The 21,816-nt window shown below is 31.9% G+C and overlaps 3 protein-coding genes across 3 annotated transcripts; 1 reads left to right on the forward strand and 2 right to left on the reverse strand.

Annotated features, from left to right (window-relative positions):
• Positions 1-460: 460 nt before the first annotated feature.
• Positions 461-3,582, reverse strand: LOC100790698 (uncharacterized). Its single transcript, XM_003518462.4, has 2 exons — positions 3,366-3,582; positions 461-2,628 (listed from the first exon to the last, which is right to left on the reverse strand). The coding sequence occupies exons 1-2, from the start codon at positions 3,458-3,460 to the stop codon at positions 603-605; spliced, it is 2,121 nt and encodes a 706-aa protein (XP_003518510.1). The 5' UTR covers positions 3,461-3,582; the 3' UTR covers positions 461-602.
• A 2,154-nt stretch (positions 3,583-5,736) lies between these two features.
• On the reverse strand, positions 5,737-8,464 carry LOC100791760 (glycerol-3-phosphate acyltransferase 1). Its single transcript, XM_003518464.5, has 2 exons — positions 7,578-8,464; positions 5,737-7,046 (listed from the first exon to the last, which is right to left on the reverse strand). Exons 1-2 carry the CDS (start codon positions 8,307-8,309, stop codon positions 6,159-6,161), a joined length of 1,620 nt encoding a protein of 539 aa, XP_003518512.1. The 5' UTR covers positions 8,310-8,464; the 3' UTR covers positions 5,737-6,158.
• A 2,992-nt stretch (positions 8,465-11,456) lies between these two features.
• On the forward strand, positions 11,457-16,439 carry LOC100780574 (DNA primase small subunit). The gene is made up of 16 exons (XM_003519502.5): positions 11,457-11,613; positions 11,745-11,795; positions 12,157-12,332; positions 12,484-12,564; positions 12,657-12,768; positions 13,574-13,658; positions 13,746-13,797; positions 13,872-13,933; positions 14,012-14,127; positions 14,217-14,338; positions 14,626-14,694; positions 14,866-14,923; positions 15,151-15,224; positions 15,501-15,549; positions 15,730-15,809; positions 16,057-16,439. Exons 1-16 carry the CDS (start codon positions 11,559-11,561, stop codon positions 16,117-16,119), a joined length of 1,305 nt encoding a protein of 434 aa, XP_003519550.1. The 5' UTR covers positions 11,457-11,558; the 3' UTR covers positions 16,120-16,439.
• Positions 16,440-21,816: the final 5,377 nt, after the last annotated feature.

Below are 21,816 nucleotides of genomic sequence, written 5' to 3' on the forward strand. Positions count from 1 at the left end.
TTTTAAGAAATAGATTGAATTTTTCTTAATAGAATACAAATTTATTTATTTATAAATAAAAACAGTTTAGGCAATCACGTGTAAAAAAATAAGATGTTAATAGGATGTTGTGATTTTGGAGATGAGAAAGAGTTAAAAATGAAAGTAGTTAAAGATTGAAGGCAGGCTTATCAATCATAGCCTTCTAGTTTGTTTGTTTGTTATATGATAGATGTTAAACCTCAATTCACTTTGTCACTTTTCCCTTCTTTTCTTTTATCATCATCTATACTGTTTGTAGCTTTCTTATTTACATATCCAAGTAGAAAGCATTTCAATTTTCAACTGCCTCCGCTGTGAATCTGTACGAGTGTTTTGTGATTTCAAAGAAAATACACTTTTTTGTCTTAAGAATTAGTTTGATCAACCTGCCATGCATTTAAATGAATTAGTATCAAGTTAACCTGGAATTTCAGCACTGTTTAGTCAAAGAAAATATTGTTACCCGGCAAAACTTTATTTTTACAAACTCTTGAGATAATATTGGATAACATCATGCTTTCATATATCTAGTAGATTCAAAAGGCCCAAATGCTATTCCCTAGCAACAATGTTTCCACCCCTTAGGCTTCATTCTTTTCCAGAGAAGGACCTATATTCTCTGTTGTGCCGTTACTCTCGTGAGCATACACTTGAGAAATCCATTTGCTCGCTCCAAAACCGGCATCCTTCAAGCTAGATAATTGAGGTATCCAACTCTTCAGACCAGTACCTGAAGTCTTATCATTGCTGACTTGACTTTCACAGACAAACTCTGCCTTCTCTCTAGTATTTCTGAGACTCATGTCTGGTAAAACAGATGGTAGATTACTAAATAGGCGTGATACTTGAGAAGGTGTTGAAGAGTACAAAGATTGAAGTTGACTGCTGATATAGTCGGTATTGTTACTATACATATGAGGAACCCATTTTCTCAAAACAAAACTAGCATCCTTCAAGCCAGATAATTGAGGTATCCAACTCTTTAATCCTGCATCTGAAGTCTTGTGTCTATCATTGCTTACGGTCCCTTGAGTTTCACTACTTGAAGGAAGCATAGATTTAAGACTATTCCATTTCCAGACAAACTCTTCCCTTTCTCCAATATTACTGAGACTCATGGCAAGTGACACAAAAGGTGGACTTAATAAATGTGTTGCTTCCCAATGTGTACTGGTGTATAAATATCTAAGCTGCCAGCTAATGTGTTTCCTATTATGGATTACTTGCACAAGTTCTGCTTCACTTGGCCACCATTGTTCCAGGCCACGAGCTGCAAAGAATTTCTGTTTTTCCTTAGACACAACAAACAAGTTTTGCTCATTTATAGGAACCTTATTCTCTTTGTCAACCATCCTTTTTCCCATGCCATCATTCTTGTAATCATACAGATAAGAAACACATTTCCTCACCCAAAAGCCAGCATCCTTCAAGCCAGATAACTGAGGTATCCAACCCTTCAAACCAACACTTGAAGTATTGTCTCCATCATTGCTGACTTGAGCTTTTCCAATTGAAAGAGGCATAGATTTTAGTATATTCCAGACAAAACCAGTCGTTTCTCTAATGTTACTGTGACTCATGGCAAATGAAACAATGTGTGGATAAAGTAAAAAAAATACTAGTGAAGGTGTAGCAATGTTCAAAGACCTAAGTTGCTTGCTTATGAGTTTGCTATTATGAGTATCCTGATCAAGTTCCGCATCACTTGACCACCATTGTTTCAGGCTATGTGCCTCAAGAAATTCCTGGTTTTCCTTAGAGACAACAAACAACTTTGCTGAGTTTTTCCCATATGCAGGACCCATATTTTCCTCCTCAGTGATCTCTCTTGTTCCATCAGCATAAAAATAAAAGCAACTGATATAGTCACTGCTATTAATATACAAATGAGGAACCCTATTTCCCACACCAAAACCAGCATCCAGTATTCCTTGTATCACTTGCTTCAATCTTATACCATGAGTCTTGTCTCCATCATTGCTGACTTGAGCTTCACTACCTGAAGTAATCATAGATTTAAGTCCATTCCAGACATATCCAGCCTTTTCTTCAATATATTCAATATTCATGGCTAATGAAACAGAAGGTGGATTAAATAGATGTGCCTCCACATTAATTCCTTCCTTTGCTAGTTCCTTTCCCACTTGAAGACCAAATCCAGCCCCCAAGGAATGCCCTGCAATGCATACATTTCTGCTTCCATATGCACCAGAAACTGATTGTAATGCCTCCAAAGTTACTTTGAACCTGAAAGATCCCTTCAAGCTTTCCCAAGCAGCAAAACGGATGTCATCTTCAATATCTCTTTGCCTTGTAGCGCTCCTGAGTAATGTTCCTCTGAGTGCCAAAACAGCTTTAGGGGCACCCTTTGGTCTAATTGGTAGAAAGTCAGCCAATGCTGCAGATCGATCCCATTCAAATATTGCACCAAAAATGGATTCATCTCTTTCATCAATCAATATTTGTGTGAGCTTGTACTTGAAGGGAATCCACCAACTTGGAGCAAGAGCATTTTCTTGTGTTCTGTTCTCCTGTCTATCAAGTTCAAGCATGTAAACTGCACGAACAAGGCTAGCCATGGCAACTCGTTTATAATTTGTATCCTTCCTGCATAGATCAAAATAATTATTAGTAACGCGCACATATAAAAGAATGTAAATGCCACCAAAACTATTAGTACTTTTTCCATCGATTTTAGGATGGCATATAATTTGTATCCATGAATATAACTTATAAATCATAAAGGCAATCTCCTTTTGACAGCATAACGCAACTAATACAAGATAAGCATTATTTACCTCTGGAGTTTTGGAAAGCCTTTAAGGCCTATTTGGATAAATTTATCAACAAGTACTTATAGGAAAATAAAATAAAATAAGACTGTCAAATAAATACACTTCAATTTTTATAGAAATTCTCTTTTCTAATTTCTCCAAAATGAGCATTTTATAACCCTTATTCTACCAAATCCAAACAACCAGTCATCACTTTATTACAATAGATAAAATCCAGTTCATACTTTTCACTATCATTTTCCATTTCATGTTGGTTCCTATACTTAGAACCAGTAACCTAAAAAACCATGCACACTCATTTAGTAAAGTTTGCAACTTTATAACCGTGTTAGAACCCATAGAGCTGACATCCTCAAAATTGATCAACAAAAACTGAGACTTAAAAAAACAAGAAATAACGCATGCTATGATGCTATTGCTACACTAAAAAAAAATTGGCATCTGAAGCCTAACAAACACTGATAAAGTGTTATCTAGGATCATCAAATATATGAGTGAAAGAGTAGATTAATATGAGAATTGAAGTGGCTACTGACTACTGATACTGACCAACTAGAATTAATAAGGTCCCTCCAAGTGAGGCTTCTCAAGTTGGGAGGGCCAGATGGTTTGCCATCAAGCTGAGTTTCACTTGAAACCGCCATCAAAGTGTGGCAATGAATCCAATTTGCTGTGTGCAGGATGAGCAAGAGGTCAACACTAAGTGTATAATACGGTGACTACAACTTCACTGAAATGCAATCACTGGAGTACTACTTTATTTGCCTTTTTTTCTTCATATTACAGGCTGTGCATTATTGCATGTATGGTAAAGAATGTATTCATTTTTATATTCTTATTTTCTTCTTAATCAGTGGTCGATTATGACTTATGAGCAGCTTTTCATATTCCAATAATGTTAGGTAGGAACTTGTAAGCTTTCCTTAATTTGAATACCAGTCTTCTTATTAGTCTCTGACTCTACGTTTTTCCAATGACTAAAATATTATACTTCTAGTCCTGTGATGCATAGAAACTAGAAACTTAACTTTTTTCTCTCATTTGTAACAAAAATAAAATAAAATAGAAAGTTAACTCTTGGCGGGATTTTTTTTTCTTTCGAGAATTTCAATATCGAGATTAAAAAATGAAGGTTTTCTTTAAAAGATATCGTTAATACACTGTCATTGTGATTTTTAATGCATTCTTAACGTAAATTTTAATAACAACTTTCTATTTTGTTAGGTTTGGCAGTTTAAGGACAAGCACGATCAATCAGTCAAAAAACTCTTACATATCAATTAATCAGAAATGGTTGTTGCTTCCCTTGGCATAAAACAAAATCAGAAATTACTAGTGATATAATTATTATAAAAATCAATAATTTATAGTTTAGTGTGAGTCTTTTTTTTATGAAATTTAGTATGAGTCTTTTATTTTTACCAAAAAAATCAGTATGAGTCTTGTTAACTAGTACTTAGCAACATGAGTTAAAAAATCATTCATATAAATTTTTTATTAGAAATCATATGTTTTTTAGAAAAAGAAAATTATATCATTTCATTTAATAGAAGATTCAATACATGATGAAATAAAATAAAAAACATAATGATTAACCTAAAATCTAGACACCCTAACATAGATGTATATATTAAAAATCATGATATATATATATATATATAGAATATGATGATAAAGTATATTAATAATATATTTTTAAAATTATATAAAAAAAATTCGTAAAACTATAACTATCAAATAAATATTCTGATTATATATATTTAAAAGTTTTATAATTATCAATTGTAATTTTTCTAACTAAAAAAATAAAAAATTAAAAAAAACATTTAAATTAAAAACAAAATTAAAAACAATATGTATATCGAGAATCCGTATGTTTCATATGGACTAACAATCCATATACTTCTTACGGATTGATAATCTGTATAAAGTTTACGGATTGTCAATCCATATATTTTCTATGAATTACTAATTCGTAAGTAGTATACATATTAAATAGTATATGGATTTTCAACCAGTAAGTTGAATTAACTTTACGGATTATAAATCCGTAAAACTAATCTAACTTACGGATTATCAATCCTTTTGTATTACAAAAAAAAATTAGCACCTTACCTCCATCGACCAAACTAGTCACCGCCACGACCACCACTTGTCTACCAACCACCAAAGAACACAACAACGAACCAAAAAATCTTGTGAATAACCTCTCACAGAACGAACAAAACAAATGACAGTGAACAAAAAATGAAAACAAGCTCGAACGCAAAATGAATAACGAAACCGTTGCTTATAAGCTAGGGGTATAATGAGCATTTTCAAAATTTTGCTCGGTGTACCAGCAAATATGCTGGTGTCCAAAGCAAATCCCATCGATTAATATTTATTCCAATTTTGATAATAATCTTAAGCTTAAAAATAATAAATATTGAAAAATAAGTATGCACTTAAATTTTTGTAACTTTTTTCATTGTACTGTATAAAAATACAGTAAGTATGCACTTAAATACAGTTAATTTAGTTACAAGTATTTATAATCACAATGAAAAAATTATCAAAATTTAAGTGCATACTCTTTTAACTAATTCAAAAAATTTAAAAATAATTAATTTGGTTAATAACATTACATTTATTATCAATGGTATATTTTTCTAAAATTATTCTTAAAATTAATCACATCATTTTTTATTTAAGTAATTTTAACCTAACTAATGTATGGAGAAAAAATAGTAATTATAAAATTATCTTTTAACTAATTCACAAGGTTAAAAAATAATTATTTCAATTAACGGCATTAAATTTATTAACGACTATATTAATTTTTCTAAAATTATTCTTAAAATTATTAAAATTAATCATATCATTTTTCTATTCAAGTACTTTCCGCCGAACTAATTAATGTATAAAAAAATATGGGTTATACAAATATTTTTTCTAATTTTTATAAGAGAGAAAAAGAGACAATTTATAGGACTTGTTTATTTATTAACTAAAAACCAAAAATCAATTACAGTTATCTTGATAAAAAAAATTAACATTAGAGACAATTTAAAAATAAAATAAAATAAGTCTTATAGATTTCCTGTAGGTTGTATAAGCCCCAGATTCCTCCTCTAGTCAAGTCAATCCTAGTTACTTTAGAGAAGAAGCACAGTGTACCTAAAGTAAATAAATATGCTTTGCTTGACACTCTAATCCCGTTAATTAAGATCACAGTCATAAATGTCAACGCTGAAAAAAAACACAAATATGGCAACCAAAAAAATAAGTGTACAAAACAATATGGCATTTCAAAATACAAGTGAAAAGTGAAAATCCTTTTTTTTTTTCTTTTCATATCTATCAATAGCATTTGCTCCACTTGTCTTGTTTGACGATCCCTTCATTCCCTGCCAGCATCATGTACTTATCCTTCCTAGTGAGTGTGGTGCACTCAAATCCCAAAGCACAAGCCAACTGTTGCTGTATATAGTTTGCCACTTCACAACTTGATTTTCCTCCAGCACATGTTAGTTCCTTGGGAACCTTTCCCAGAACCTCAATATAATAGCTAGGCCTTGGATTCATGAGAAAGAAAATAGGATCCAAGCATTTCAAACCGCTTGCTGTGGTCCCATAGAACATGCTCACATGACTATTGATGGCCACAGGCACAATCTCATCAGCCAATTCAGCAAACAGTGAGCTGAACCTTAGTAAATATGGTTCCCTACAAGTTGTTCCTTCAGGACACACCACCAAATCACCTTCTTTCAGAAGCCTTTGCATGGTTTCACCATCTTTTTTTCTGTCCCTTGTTAGTCTCACTGTCCTAATAGGGGCTATTAACTCAGACACTTTGCTTAGGCTGTATGTGACTGCTGTCAAAGGCTTTGCCAAACATGTGCTTAGGAAAACAGGATCAAGGAGAGTCCTGTGTGAGCATACAAATAGAACCCCTTTGTTTTGTTCTAACTTTTCAGGGACATTGCCTTTGACTTGCATATTTATGCCACTCCAAACCCCTAATGCCTGTGCCCATCCATAAGGGAGTAGAATGCCCAAAAGGATTCTATAAATGGCTAAAAGAATTCCAAATGGAAACCACATAAACATATATAGAGTTGCTGAGGGAGTAGGCAGGAATGCTAGTCTTCCATCATGGAATATTAGGGGCTTTGGATATTTGTCCCTTGGCAACACTGAGCTTGGGTTGCCCTTGCCCTCTTCATTGTTCACCACATATGCTTCCTGTCATTATCATGCAGCTGGAATTAGACACAATACATAAATAGATTTAATAAAATCATGTCTACTAAATTACTATCTAAAAAGATTTTTTAAAAAATATTATCCGTTACTGCAGTTTTAACCGCAACGTCAACTAAAATTATAACAAACATTGGTTATATTTGTTCGCAATTTCCTACAATATTAAAGACCGTGACACAATTGAGACAGTGACTGCAGTTTAAAACCTTGATATAAATGCAATAGATTTATAATATGTTGTGCTAACAGAACTTGTCAAAAAGGGAAATAAAACTGTACACCAGAACAATACGTACAGAACTATGTTGAACTTTGATTAGTCTTTGTTTTTTTCAATTTAAATGGTTTTGTTTTTTCTTTTTATTAAGGCGTGTAATAAGGTCTCAGGTCCTTGGTGGGTTGTGGAAACAGTGAAAGATTATTTATTTAAGAACATTGAAGTATTGAACACGCAAGAATTAAACAGTTAGTGAGGCGGTTAAACAGTAGTGGAGCTAACTTGAGACTTACTTTGCAAAGGGAGAGGAAAAGATGATCATGAAAACTAGAGCTTCCAACTCCAATATCAGGCTTTGTGTCTCCGAAATAATCCTTGAGTGCTCTGTGCTTCACAAGTAAGCCAGAACCAGATACCAAACCACTGAAGTAACAACCAACAGTGTGCAACTCTGTGCCTACAACAGCACCGACACTCAAATACTCCCTTAGAAACCCTTCCACCATAACTCTAGGCACACTTGTGAAAACAACTTTAGACCCTGCTGAGGCCAGAACCTCATAAGCATGAAGATTGAGATTCTCCAAATAAAACTTGGGCAAAACTGCCCTTGACATATTTTCCATGACACTTGTTCTTAGCCCAAAAAAGGTTATAAAGGTCATGACCCTAAGACTTAACTCACTGTCTAAAATCCACAACACAGGACAGGACAAGAGCAAGAGGAGTGCCCTTAAAATGCTGCCACCTTCAAAGGCAACAAGCATGAAATATGGAAAGAAGGAGTGAGACCTCAAAAGGACTCTATGAATGCCACAAGCAACAAGTGTTTGTGAGCCTCTACCCTCCCAATCACATTCGGTAACACTGGGGAAAGAGGAAGGCTGAAGGGATGGTTTAGATGACAAATACCCCAAATGGAATCCATAACTCTTCATTTTCCTTGCTGCTCTATAACATGAGTTAGCAAGCAGCTGGTACAAGATCCAATCTGCAAGCCTCAGGAGCTCCATTGGGAACACCATGCTCTTTTTTCTTTTTTTTCTTTTCAAATTGGTTGATGATGATGATGAAAAGGAGCAAGAGAGGCAAGAGAAGTAAATGGAATAAGAAGAGTGGGACTGTATATTTGTGGTGAAGAGCTAAGAGTGCAGAAAATATTTATAGAGTCATTAAAAGGGTGATTGTAGCATTTGGTTAACCACACCGCTGGCATTAACTTCACCTTCCACAATTTTTTTCTTTCTTTCTTTTGTTACCGTTTGTAAGCATTGGCCATAATAGTAGCATTTTTTTCTTTCATGCAACTGCTCTCTACATGTTGCCAGATAATATTAGCTTGGCTACTGCTGACGTAAGTAAATACAGTAGGTAGGTTAAAATGTTGGTGACCGCTTGAGAGAGTCTTTGTTTGAAATGTGCCCAAACAAACACTGTGCTACCTATTTTAAATGACATTGGAATGTGTGTATCATATCCCTTTGAAAAAGCCTTTCCTCAGACAAATTTCCATCCAATACTTGTTCCATTTTCTCTTGCCACAGGCCAATGGCAAGTTAGATCACCCACATCATCGAAACAATTGACTTTTTAAAACCAATTACAGAATGATCCCCTAGGCATATTGTTCCTATCAATAAAAACTGTCGTTGACTACTAGTTCTATTTCTATTTTTATATTCTAAACAATATTGATGGAACAGTAACATCAAATTCTTTTGACAAATACTAACTCGTGTAATGGTCATGAAATTGAGAATAAAAAGTTATTTTTAGTGAGATACACAAAATTATGTTTTTTATGATTTTTTTTTGTACTCTTTTGTAATTTACACATTAAAAAAATATATTTTAATTCATTAACTAATATCCGGGAACTGGTTAACAATACTTAAATCTTTTTAATATTATATCTTTTATTGTTAGATAGAATATATATATATATATATATATATAAGATGGGTTGAAAAAATTAATATGTTGCATGTTTTATTATGCTGTTGCTGTCTACGGCTCTATGCATTGCATTCCCAAGGCTATTTACCGATCATAGGTGGGACAGTTACAGGGTTTGAGTTTAATTGCTTAACTAATCTATTGTCTGTGACGTAATTATCGCAAAGTCACATGATTCGTTTGAAGTTAATTAATAAAGTGATATACTACTATTTGTTGAATAATGGAGATGATTAGGCACTTCGGCAAAATCATACTTTCTGCATAGTGTGATATATCTCATGAGTTACAGTGACTTTTGCATTATTCAGATTAAATACTAGCATAGTATCTCATTTAATAAGTGTAAACGTTTAATCATTTTATCTGCATGGTACTCCTTTTAGAGTTAAAACACTAGACGCGTGAGTAGATTTATTTGTTTTGACTGAAAAATTAGTTATTCGTCACTTAAACTTAAATGAAGCCATATTTATGATAGGAATATTGTGATTATTATACTTGAGAAGTGAGAAGTGAGAAGCTAGCATCTGTTTTGGCCATTTATTGTTTTTGTTTTGCCATAAATAATTTATTGTTTTTGCCAATTCCTACAAGCCAGACAAGGTAGGTAAAAGTTGAGCAAAGTTATTCAAAATGTAATGACGACATGCCTTTGGTACACAATCTTTGAAAACCTTATGGAACTTATTTCTTTGATGTTCTGTTTGTTCGTGTGACGGTTAGAACACTAATTCATGTCACCCTCATTTTGTGGTTTGGTGAACCCTTAATCATTTGATATGGCTGTTCAATGCACATAGTTTGCATGGAAACGTTAAGAAGATTCACGTATCTATGGCTTTTCATTCTAGCTTCTTGCGTTTCCTTCGTCAATAAAATAAAATACAAGTTTAATTTACTTAAATTATTTGTATTATTAAGATATAACTGGGTGTTATTGATAACAAACTGCAACTCAATACCAAAAAAAAAAAAAAAAACTGAAACTTACGAGTAATTGTAATAAAGAATGAATTGATAAAATTAATTAAATTTTAAATATATTTTTTTCTCTTATACTATCTATATTTTAAAGAGTTTTATATTAGTTTGTTTTCAAGAATAATTCTAAATTCTTCTAACATTAATAAGACGTTGCAAAGATCATGTCAGGCAACAATTACTACTTGGCATTGCTTGCATAATTTCCCAAGCCATTGGGATGAACACAATTGACACAAAATACATCACCTTTCTCATGAAAGTAACACAAAGTTAAAGAATATTCACGAGACATTGCAAGTTGGGGTGAGCTTGCACTCAAATTAAACATCAAACTCTAATCAACTGAGCTAATAAGTCAATTAGACTATAAAATAATTAATATTATTATATATAACACTAAAATTTATAATATATATTTAATGTTTATGTAAATTTACATAATAATTTTTATGACAATTAATTTTTATTTAATAATTAATTTGTTTACATATATAAAATTTTATGAAACCTATAATTTTTATTTAAAATTTATATATATATATATATATATATATATATAATATTATTATATCAAAATTAATTGTAATAAGATCAAAAGATTTATGTTAATAATGTATTTCTTTTTACATATATAATTTTTTATTAAACCTATGATTTTTATTTTCAATTATTATTAGATAAAAACTAATTATATATATATATATACAAATTAATTATTAGATAGAAATTAATTGTCACAAAATTTATTATGTAAATTTATATGTGCATTAAATATACATTAGAAATTTTAGTGTTATATAAAGTGATGTCAATTATTTTATAACATAATTAATCTATTAGTTTAATTGGTTAGAGCGTCATGCTAATAACATGAAAATCACAGGTTTGATTCCTATTTGAGCAATTAATTTGTAAAAAACATATTTTTGAAAAAAAAATCATATGAGCCACTTTGGCAATTTGTAAGTGTCATATGGATTGACAATCCGTATGAAACTTACGGATTGTTATCCATATCAATTTTACGGAAGGATAAAATTGGAATTGTGCATGTTTCGTTGGGTGTACAGCAATTTGTTGGTGCACAAAGAAAAACCCTAATCTTGGTCAGAGGAACTGAGTATCAAGGCCCAATCAAGTGCTCGCTTAGGCCCAGAAAATAAGTGAAATGGGCCGAAGCGGCATAGGCCCATTAATGTCTCAGTTTCCCGCCAGATATATGTTTATCTTCCCGCCATCTCACACACCAATCACTTCGCTCTCGATTTCTTCCTTTCCCTCTTTGCAAACACAATTCTCCGATTCAGTTCATAATTTCGATCGCAAAGCAAATGATCCCACAACAAGAACCCGATTTCAATCTCAATCACCTCAAATTATATTACGGTTCGTTACTTTCACTTCCCGTTTCGCCTTTTTCTTTTAATCTCTGTATCAAGGTAGCATAATTTCCCTTGTTTCGTACTGGGTTTTAACCTTTTAAAGGTTTTCTCTTCTCTTATTTTTGTTTTCCCCAGGAAAGCTGTTTCCGTTTGCTGATTTAGTTAGATGGGTGTCGTATGGCAACGGTAAGAATATCACCAAACCCATGCTTCCAATGAGTGTTGAATGACCTTCTTAATTTTAATTTTAAGGATTAAATATATTTTTAGGGTGATGTTTGTTTTTTTGTCCCTCTAAAAAAATCGAATCATTTTAGTTCATTGTTTATAGAAATGTGTTAGGTGTTTTCCTTGTTCTTCACAAAAATGTCTCTTTTTTGGTCATTCGTTTATGGAAATAGGAACCACACATGACACACTTTCATATGTGATAGACCAAAATGAGATGATTATTTTTTTAGGGATTAAAAGTGAGCATCATTTCATTTGCAGGTCTAGAAACAAAGTTTATTTTTAGTTTTAAATTTTTTGTGGGGATTATTTGTAGATGGAAAGCACCCTGGTTGTGATCAATCCTACATTGGGCGAAGAGAGTTTTCCTTCACTCTGGAGAATGATATATATCTGCGTTTCCAATCTTTCCACAATGCACTTGAGCTCGAAAACTCCATCAAAGAAAAGACCCCTGTTAAGATAGATATTGGACCTGTCTACACTGTTGATGTAAAGTTTCCACTTTTCTCCAAATCCTCTCTACCCAGATTCCATAATTATGCTTCAAGTCTTTTATAATTCATGCAGGAATAATAATTTATGCAGGCAGCGTTTCTTTTCTTCATTAATCTGTTTAATCTGTTCCTTGTATTTGGTTCAGCCTGCAAAAAGGAATGCCTATGCACAGAGTGGCGATAATAATGTCTTTGCCCCAGTTGAGAGGGAGTTGATTTTTGATATAGTAAGATTTTTCGCTTCAGTCTCCAAGTGAAGCCTTTAGCTATTGTGGCCTTCTTCAAATTTGACACCCTTTCTTATTTTGGCTTTCTGTAGGATATGTCAGATTATGATGATGTTAGATACTGCTGTTCGGGTGCCGATGTTTGTTTGGTTTGCTGGCCGTTGATGACTATAGCGATCAAAGTGATTGATACTGCCTTAAGAGGTACTATTTTGCATCTTATTTGATATCGGAGAAGTGGTGCAATTATGTCATTTATATTGTTCATTACATTCAAAAAACAATTGTTGAAATAATAAGATAGCAGTACATCTCATTGAAAGACCATGGAGTTGATATAAGTAACCTAGCAAAAATCCTCCCAAAATAACATAACTTTGCCTCACAACAAGTTTGATCCTCCCAATTCATAACATAGCAGGGGAAAGCAACTTTACTGGATGTGGTCATCTCTCAGCATGATAGGTTTATTTTTTCTGAAGTAGAAAGAGACATGATTTCTACTTGAAATTTTATGATAATAGTTGTAGTCTAGGCTTCAATAATGCCTAATACACCTCTTAAAGTAGGCTCAGTGCTTAAATTAGCCTTCACTCCGTTATATATGGTATGGTATTACTTGATTTTCATCACACCTATTACTGTATAACATGCTTGAGGTTCATCAAGCATCCCTTCTGCATTTGTTTTCATCCCATTTCTGATCTTTCATTGTGCTTAATCTTTATTTCAAGGACTGAGGTTTTTTTTCCTAATTCTTTTTGGCCTTTGTGTTCAAATGCTTTACACATATGAAAATAGTCAAAATACTATGGGAGGGATATATAATATCTAACATGCATTAAAATTATATATACTAGCTTCGTATGTGGCAAGATTGAGCCTATCTGGTGGAGTGGTGGTGATTGCAAAAATCAAATGAGTGTTATTTGTTGGGATAGGGGGGGAGGGGGGGCTGCAATTTTTTGTAACTGTTGTGTTGACTTTTGCTTTGGGGCTTCTGTTTCAGATGACTTTGGTTTCAAGCACATTCTCTGGGTATACAGTGGTCGCAGAGGTGTTCATTGTTGGGTCTGTGATGGAAAGGCGAGAAGGTGAGGCAATAAACAATCAAAAGTTATCCTTAATCTACTTGGGGCTGTACAGTCATAAATTCAAATAGCTTGCCTTTACTCATACAGGTTGACAAATGAGCAAAGAGGAGCTATTGCTGACTATTTTCGTGTCTACAAGGTATAGTATACTGATGACGAGTGAGTTTGTCAATACTTGTTTAAGTTTTTTTGTTGATTTCATATGCTGTCCAGGGCAATGAAAACAGTCACAAGAAGGTTTCTTTGATGGGTGCTGCTCTTCATCCTTTCTTGGCGTAAGTCTTAATATGAATCATTAACTTTCTGGACCAGATCTCGTATTTCATATCCTAACCAATATTTTATTTTTCCAGGACGTCATACACTAATGTTCTCAAGAACTATTTTGAGAAAAATCTGCTTACTGGTCAAAATTTACTTGCTACCGAGGAGAGATATGAAAAGATCCTTGACATGATTCCTGATGAATGTACTTTTTTTTCCTGCCCTCCCTTCATATGAACCTTGTTATTTCAATTCCTGCTTTTTTCTTATGCAATACATGGGTTACTTTTGCAGCTATTGCTTCTGAACTTAGGGGAAGATGGCAAGATAGTAGGCGCTCTTCTAGTGCAAAAGAAGACATCAATGTTGTTCGTTGGGAACAGTGCAAACAGTTGCTGCAATCTGGAAAACATAAGGTACACAAGCTTCCTTTTAGGAAATGTTATGTCAAGGTGACTGTGTTGTTTGCTCTGCAATATTTGCACGGGTATTTTGAAAATTCAGAAGAGCATGAATCTCATGAGCAATAGATTGGTCTTGAAATTTTTGCTTTGACCTCCTACTGTTGTAACATGCTTCTATTATTCATATAAGATGATTATAAATTGTATTGTTCATTACAGGGAATGATGCAGGATTTGCTGAAACAAGTATTATTTGATATTGCTATTTATGATTAATGTTTTCCTAATCCTTATCGTAGGCACAAGGGCTGCGTCGGTGCATTGAAGAGATTGTGTTCTGCTTTACCTATCCCAGGCTAGATATGGAGGTTTGTCTATCAACTGGCCCTCTTTTTCCCATATCCACTGTTATATTTCATGTTATTACCATTTCTGCTGTCTTTACTTCCCAGCAATGTCACTCTATAGATGAGTAACACCTTTTGACTAATTTGAAGTTTAGTCTGAATGTTTGTTCATTAAAACTGTTACTGTTTTAGGTTTCTAAACATATGAATCATTTGCTTAAAGCACCATTTTGTGTACATCCTAAAACAGGTCAGTTTGTAATATGTTTATGCACAATTTTTTATTGACATAACCAGTTGAATTTTTTGAGGGTTGAGAATTCACTGATGACATTATAATCATTCAGCTTTTTCTTTATCTTTTGATTTTTTTAACAAGAAATTGAAACTATAAAACTATCTTCCAGTTAAAACTTATTGATAGATTAATTAGCTCATTTGATTGTATAGAGCATTACATGGTATTCTTTGTTCTAGGTCGTGTTTGTGTCCCTATTGATCCAAAACGGTGCGAGGAGTTTGATCCTACTACAGTACCCACCCTTTCACAGGTAAACTTATTCTGCAATGATAATTTTTTTATATGCATTCCAGGGAGAGAAAAACTTTCCTTGGGCTCAATTATTTGCTTAGTTTTCAATAAGGATGTTTGTATTTACTACTCGGAGTATGTGGAACTTGCATAAAGGCACTTGCTCCCTTCTCCAACAGATTACACATTTTTTTGTGTGAAAAGGAAAACACATCAGGATGCTGCTTTCTGAGAATTTCTGGACATTTCTTGTTTTTATGTGAATCTTGATATTGAGTTGTATGTAACATTGCAGCTGATAGAAGAGCTTAATTATGAAGGCTCAAGAGCTGATGCTGATGGTGGTATGTTAATTTTATACTCAATCCAATTTTCCTTTTTTGTAAAATCTTCACATTGCCATCACCACGTGTCTTGGACTCTGGGGATCCTGTTTATGTACATTGATATGTTCCTTCAATTCTATTTGCAACTTGGAGTCCATTACAAGGTGAAGTGATTTTTAATACCTTGTTTGGTAGCAGAATCGAATAGAACTTCGCTTGGAAATGCAATTACGCTTTTCAGATCATCATTCTTACAGCCTTTACTAAAAGCCTGCAAGGTATGGATCATTGTATAAATGTTGGTAAAGTTTAGCAATTTTCACTTACACATCATTTTATTGCATTAAAAAACTTATGCAATGTAAAAACCTTGGCACTGTTATTATGAATCATTTGGAAAAATCTATTCCATGTGAAAGTAGTATGAGATTGGTGTTGATCATAGTAATCTGATACCTTATTACAGGTTCAGCATTCAAGTACCACCTTACCTATCATAACTAACTTAAATAATGAATATTGCAGGAGGAGATTGAAAATTCCTATAACTTAAAATTGCAGCAGTCAAAGAATTCCCTTGGTTGGTAGTGCCACGTATTCTTAATTGGTCAAATAGAACTGTCTTGGGGTCACATTAGTTGACACAATGAAATGATGAAAATTTCGTGGTACTGTTGAATCTTTTTTTTTGTATTTTTCTTGCAACTACAACCGTTCTTTCTACTTCTGGTGAGAGATTAGGCAGTTGATTTGAATCTTTCCATCCACTGTATAAATTTTGGATGAAACAGTTATTAGGTGTTCCGTGTTATCTATAGATATTTCTGCCAATGCGTAGTAATTTTAATGTAGTGTCATGTAAAGGACTACAAGTTTATTCATTATATAGTTTTCCGGGTATTTGAAAATTTGAAGGACTGAAAATATTACCATTAGTAATTATTATAGCACTCACAGTAACACTAACACTACAATTTTTGTCCATAATTTTTTAAGATTTTGTTTTATTATAGAAATTCAGGAACGTGACCATGTCAGGTCTTGTTATGGCTACCATTAATATCCGATGTAATTACTAAATACCCACTATACTTAAACAGTTAAACTAGTCTGCTAGATGCATGTTTGGGTATCGGTGCAAACAGACATCGGTGACAAAATGAAATTTACAAAAACATTTTCATTCTTTTTTATATTTAGTTTGTGATGCACCATTGTATTTGGTCTTAAAATTTGTACACAAGTTAGATCGGAAACCAAACATTATCAGAATTTGTTGATGGTTTCACACGATAGTGATAAAGTCTCCCTGAACAAAAGATTATTTAGTGTAATGTGTTGTTGAATAACATAAATTGACGGCCTTATAGTACTCTTGAGAGTGCATTTGGATAAAGAATGAGAATGTGTTTGGATAAAGAATTTTAACTAAGAAAAATAATTTATCGAATAATTTAAATTTTTTTTGATCTAAAATTCATTTGTTTGGATTTTTTATGAAGAATTTAAATTTTTGAAATTTCAAAACTAAATTTTGAATAACTAAAAACATGAAATTTTAATTTTCTTCTAAGAAAGTGAAATTCTTTTTTTTTTCTATAGATGTTCACACCGCACCGCAATCTCACACTCGCATTCTTGCTTTCACATTTGTAACCCCTTGTGTTTATTTGCACTCACAACCTCGTTTTCTCTCTCAAGTTTGTTTCTTTCACGTGCTTGTCCGTGTCATCATGAGAGGAACCGTCGAGGCACATGACTTGGTTCATTATGACAGCGCTGATGAGGGTTTTAAGATTGTCGGTGTGCTGGTACAGAGTTTTCATGTTAAGATAGAGTTTGAGGTCGTGATGTGTTTCTCTGAGCTTATTGAGGGTTTTGTCTATGATTTTGAGGCAATGATGGAGCGCACTTGCCTCACGTTTCATTAGGTCATGTTTGATTTGAAGTTTTTTCAAGGTTAAGTAGTTGTACTTCATTGCGCGGAAGGTGACGTTTAAGTAGAGTTAGATGATAACCCGTGATTGGTGAATTTGTGAGTGACGTTGTGCTCTAAAATTATAACGGAGATGTAGAGTTTAAAATAAAATATGAAATTTTAAAAATGAAATAATTTAATTTTGGGAAGGAGACTTTGATTGATAAACAGACATAATCCGTAAAATTGGTTAATGATGTTACAGTAATAACAAACCACAACATGACATTTTGGGAAGTCCAAAATCAAAATGGAGAGATAGCAACCACACTGGGAGCAGTCCTATATCAGTTGGGTAGGTCCCACATCTCCACTGGTGTTCATATGGCAATCGTGTATTCTCGTTGCCCCTTGATTGAGACTAGGAATATACTCCTATAGTCCATTAAGCTGTGTACTTATACATGTATTCCTTCCACTAATGACTAAAAACTATGCTTAGACGCCAAAACGTAGGGGAAGGTCAAATGTGTAAATATGCAACCCTGTGTACTTACAAATCCGTACGCTACACCTAAGGGTTTTTTTTTTCTATTAAAAAAAAAGTTCTTTTGTTTGGGCTCCTCTAATATACTCCCTCTGCAAATATACTTTTTTCGAGATCAAAATTGTTGATGTTTCAAATAAATTTTCTTCAAAATTCTTGAAGTTTTACGATTTATAAATTTTAAGTTTCATTAATTGTTTTCTTTCACCAATACCCTTATTTAATCGGGTCTAAATTTTACAACTATTCTCATCATAAACATCAAACAAAGACATTTTAGACTAAATACATAATTTGTGAGTAGTATTAAATATTTTTTAAGCTGTGTGCGTTAACCTTTAACATAAAGAGTTTGGTTGGAGACAGTAAAATGACATTTGTTTTCTATTTTTATGATGCTTATTCAATTTAAAATATGAAATATTAAATACAAATTACACTTTTAGCTTTATTTTTAAAATACATACTTTTAAGTTAAATTAAAAATTTAGCCCCTACACCTGACATCATTTTGTTTTAATTTCTACATGTTAAACCACGAAATGGTACTTCTCATGCTACAATGATATTAGATCAAGTCCTTATATTTGACTATTTTTCATTTTAGCCCCTATGTGATATAAATTTATACTTGATGTTTTAAATAACATTTTACACTCCATTTGATTATACAGGAATAGGATCCATATATATATTTGTTGTTAAAGGGAGGCCATGGTCCCCCTCATTTTTTTGAAAGTTTCCTAATTAATATTTTAAATATTTTTTTTATTTTATTAATTTTTAATTATTAGATAATATTTTATTCTACTTTAAAGGCTTTTAAAAGGCTTTTTTAAACATTATATGTGCTGTGGACTTTTTTTTTTGGCTCCAGTCCATGATTGTTAAACAAATATTCTTACAAAATATAAGATAAATTTAAAAAAGTCATTCCATTTTAATTCTTTTGAAAAAAATTAAATTCCTTTATTAGTAGAAATGTACAACATATCTTAATAAAAAAAATTATTAATAAAACATATCATATTCAATTATGTAGTAACTGATATACACTAACACAAGTATATTACAAGAGTTTAATAATTAAGTATTGATAATATAAAATAATTTTATAATATAATTTTTAAGATAATTATTATAAAAGTCAATAAATTTACTATAAAAAATAATGTGTGGTTAGATAATTATTTATTTTACATTATTATTAGTATATATTTCTTTTTCTCATATTGTAATATTAACTATCATATTTTGATATTTTTATTTGTTTCTTATCTCATAAAATAAAGTTTTTTATTTTCAAGTGTTAATTGGTATTGTATGGATAAAAATGTAATTAATTTAAATATTTGTATCCATAATTTAATTATTTTAATTTTTAGTAAAAATTATTTTAATTTAATTTCTGTTATGAACGGTTGTTAATGACAAATAAAAATAATTTTTTAAAAAACTTATCATTATTGGTCCCCTATTTGTCAATCCTGGGTCCGTCCTTTTACATATATATATTATCATTCTATTTAGTAACATGGAAATATCTAAATTCAAGCATAAATTTATAACACCAAAAAGGCAAAGTTGTAACAGCGTTGTCCATACGAATGCAGAACACCCATTGAATTAACCTGTTACCAAACTAAATCATTCATTTATTTATACTTCGTTTGACATAAATTAATTAATTACTTATTTAATTGACTCCATCACTCATAAGTCATAACGAATATGGGAACGATGTCACGTATACGAATGCCAAAATTCTTATATTTCATCATGATTGGGCCACATCACAATCTTTTCTCTGTCCCCTCCCTTAAAAATATCAAAATTCTCTATACCGTGTTGGTTCAATGGTTCATTCATGAGTCATATAGCGTGAACGTGAAACACGCGTTGCGTAAGCATGCTCATGCTGCTCCCCACTTTAATATTGCTAAAATTTACAGCAAATTAAAGTATGTAGATATTGAATTAAAATTGAGCAAAGCAATAATGTATTCCACCATCCACATTTCCTCTACTAAATGCTAATCCGTATAACATGAACTAGTAAAGTATTTAAGCTTTTGTTTTTATAACTCTCAATACTAAAATTATGTTTACTTGGAGTAGAATTTTCATGTAAAATGATAAAAAAAAAACCTTCAATGAAATGGTTACTCGTTTGTAATTTGTATTTAAGAAAAATATATATATATGTATATATATATTTACCATTTAAGGGTAAGGTTATTCACTGTGGAATATGCCTGAGCTGCCACCTCTTCCACCAATCTTTAAAATGGACGATGCCCACAACGTTCATGACATTGATGAGGAGCGATATGACCTCTCATCATTTTAATTTCTTTTTTGTATTTTTTTACTCCATGTTATAGTGAACATATATATATATATATATATGATTGTTAATTGTTTCATCACCACATAATATCTTTCTTGCGTTTTGTATTATTAGTGAACATATTTATAAAATGGTATATTTTCATTTCAAACTCGTTTTCAACATGAAGTCATATTGTACACAGAAATTCATCAAATATTTTACTCTTTGAGTAATGGCCGTTCAGAAAATTGAATTGCGACAAATTTTAGTAGTATATGTTAAATCCTTGGTCAATTTAGAAACATTAATTGAAAGCATAACGCTCAATTTTACTCTTTCAGTTACGGTATCTATAAAACAAGAAAATGTATACGTACTAATGCAACTGTTTTGTTGGAAACATGCAATTTTTTATCTTCAACTATTTTTCTATGGTGTATACTCTTTTGTGACTGGGCAATTAAAAAAGCACTTCATATTCCAATTTCCAACAAGCACCATGCCACTGCTATTGTTTTTTTGTCAGCAAATATGCCACTACTGTGTTATACACACATACACTAATCACTAATGTACATTTCTACGTTGAAATTAATTTTAACTACAGATTAAAGAGAGCAGACACACTAAATATATAGAATTATTTTTACTTATATTAATCTCGATAACTTGGTTGTTAAGTAGAATTTTTTTAATTTGATTGAATAGATTATCTTTCTTTCTTTGTCTGAGTGCGCAGCAGATGCATATCATTGTTTTGATTTTTGAAAACGATTCACTCTGTCTCTGTTGAATGTATTACTTAGGATGTCTGGTATGGTTGTGCAAGTAGAGTAAGTGTAAAGGAAAAGAAAGGTAGAAGTCTATGAGTATTACGAAATGTGTATTTGTCATACAATTTCTGCAAATGCAACTTAGGTTTAGGATCATACGGGGAACAGAAAAAAAGGGGTGACATTTTGATTCGATTTATTTATTATGTCAATATGCTGAATGAATCTTTTTTTTTTTTCTTCTAAATTCTCAATGCCCTTGAGATATGTGTAAACAAAGTCTCATTCTTCATATGTGACGTGATTTATTTGTTTTTGTGTAAAAGCCTATAAAGTGTGCTTTTAATCCGTTAATCTACATTATTCGGCCACCCTGTGAACTGCACCGACATTAATCAATAACAGTGAATTTTAACATGTTTAATTAATGCTGCAAAATAAAAACATGCATTAAATTAGATTATTTTTTGCATCATCTAATATCTAGTATCATAGAAAATAAGAGTGAAGGACCATTTTGGTCCTACAATATATAAACAGTTGACAATCTAATTTGTAAAAGATTAAAAATTCTGATTTAATTATTTAACAGGTAAAATATGCAATAATTATGTTTTGTTATACTGTCAGATTCATCTTTAAATTTTATAATTTAATATTAAATTAATTATTAAATATTATAATTTAATAACATAATAATCTTATAAAATTTAAT

This window comes from Glycine max, chromosome 2 (assembly GCF_000004515.6).
Source record: "Glycine max cultivar Williams 82 chromosome 2, Glycine_max_v4.0, whole genome shotgun sequence".
Lineage (NCBI taxonomy): Eukaryota > Viridiplantae > Streptophyta > Magnoliopsida > Fabales > Fabaceae > Glycine > Glycine max.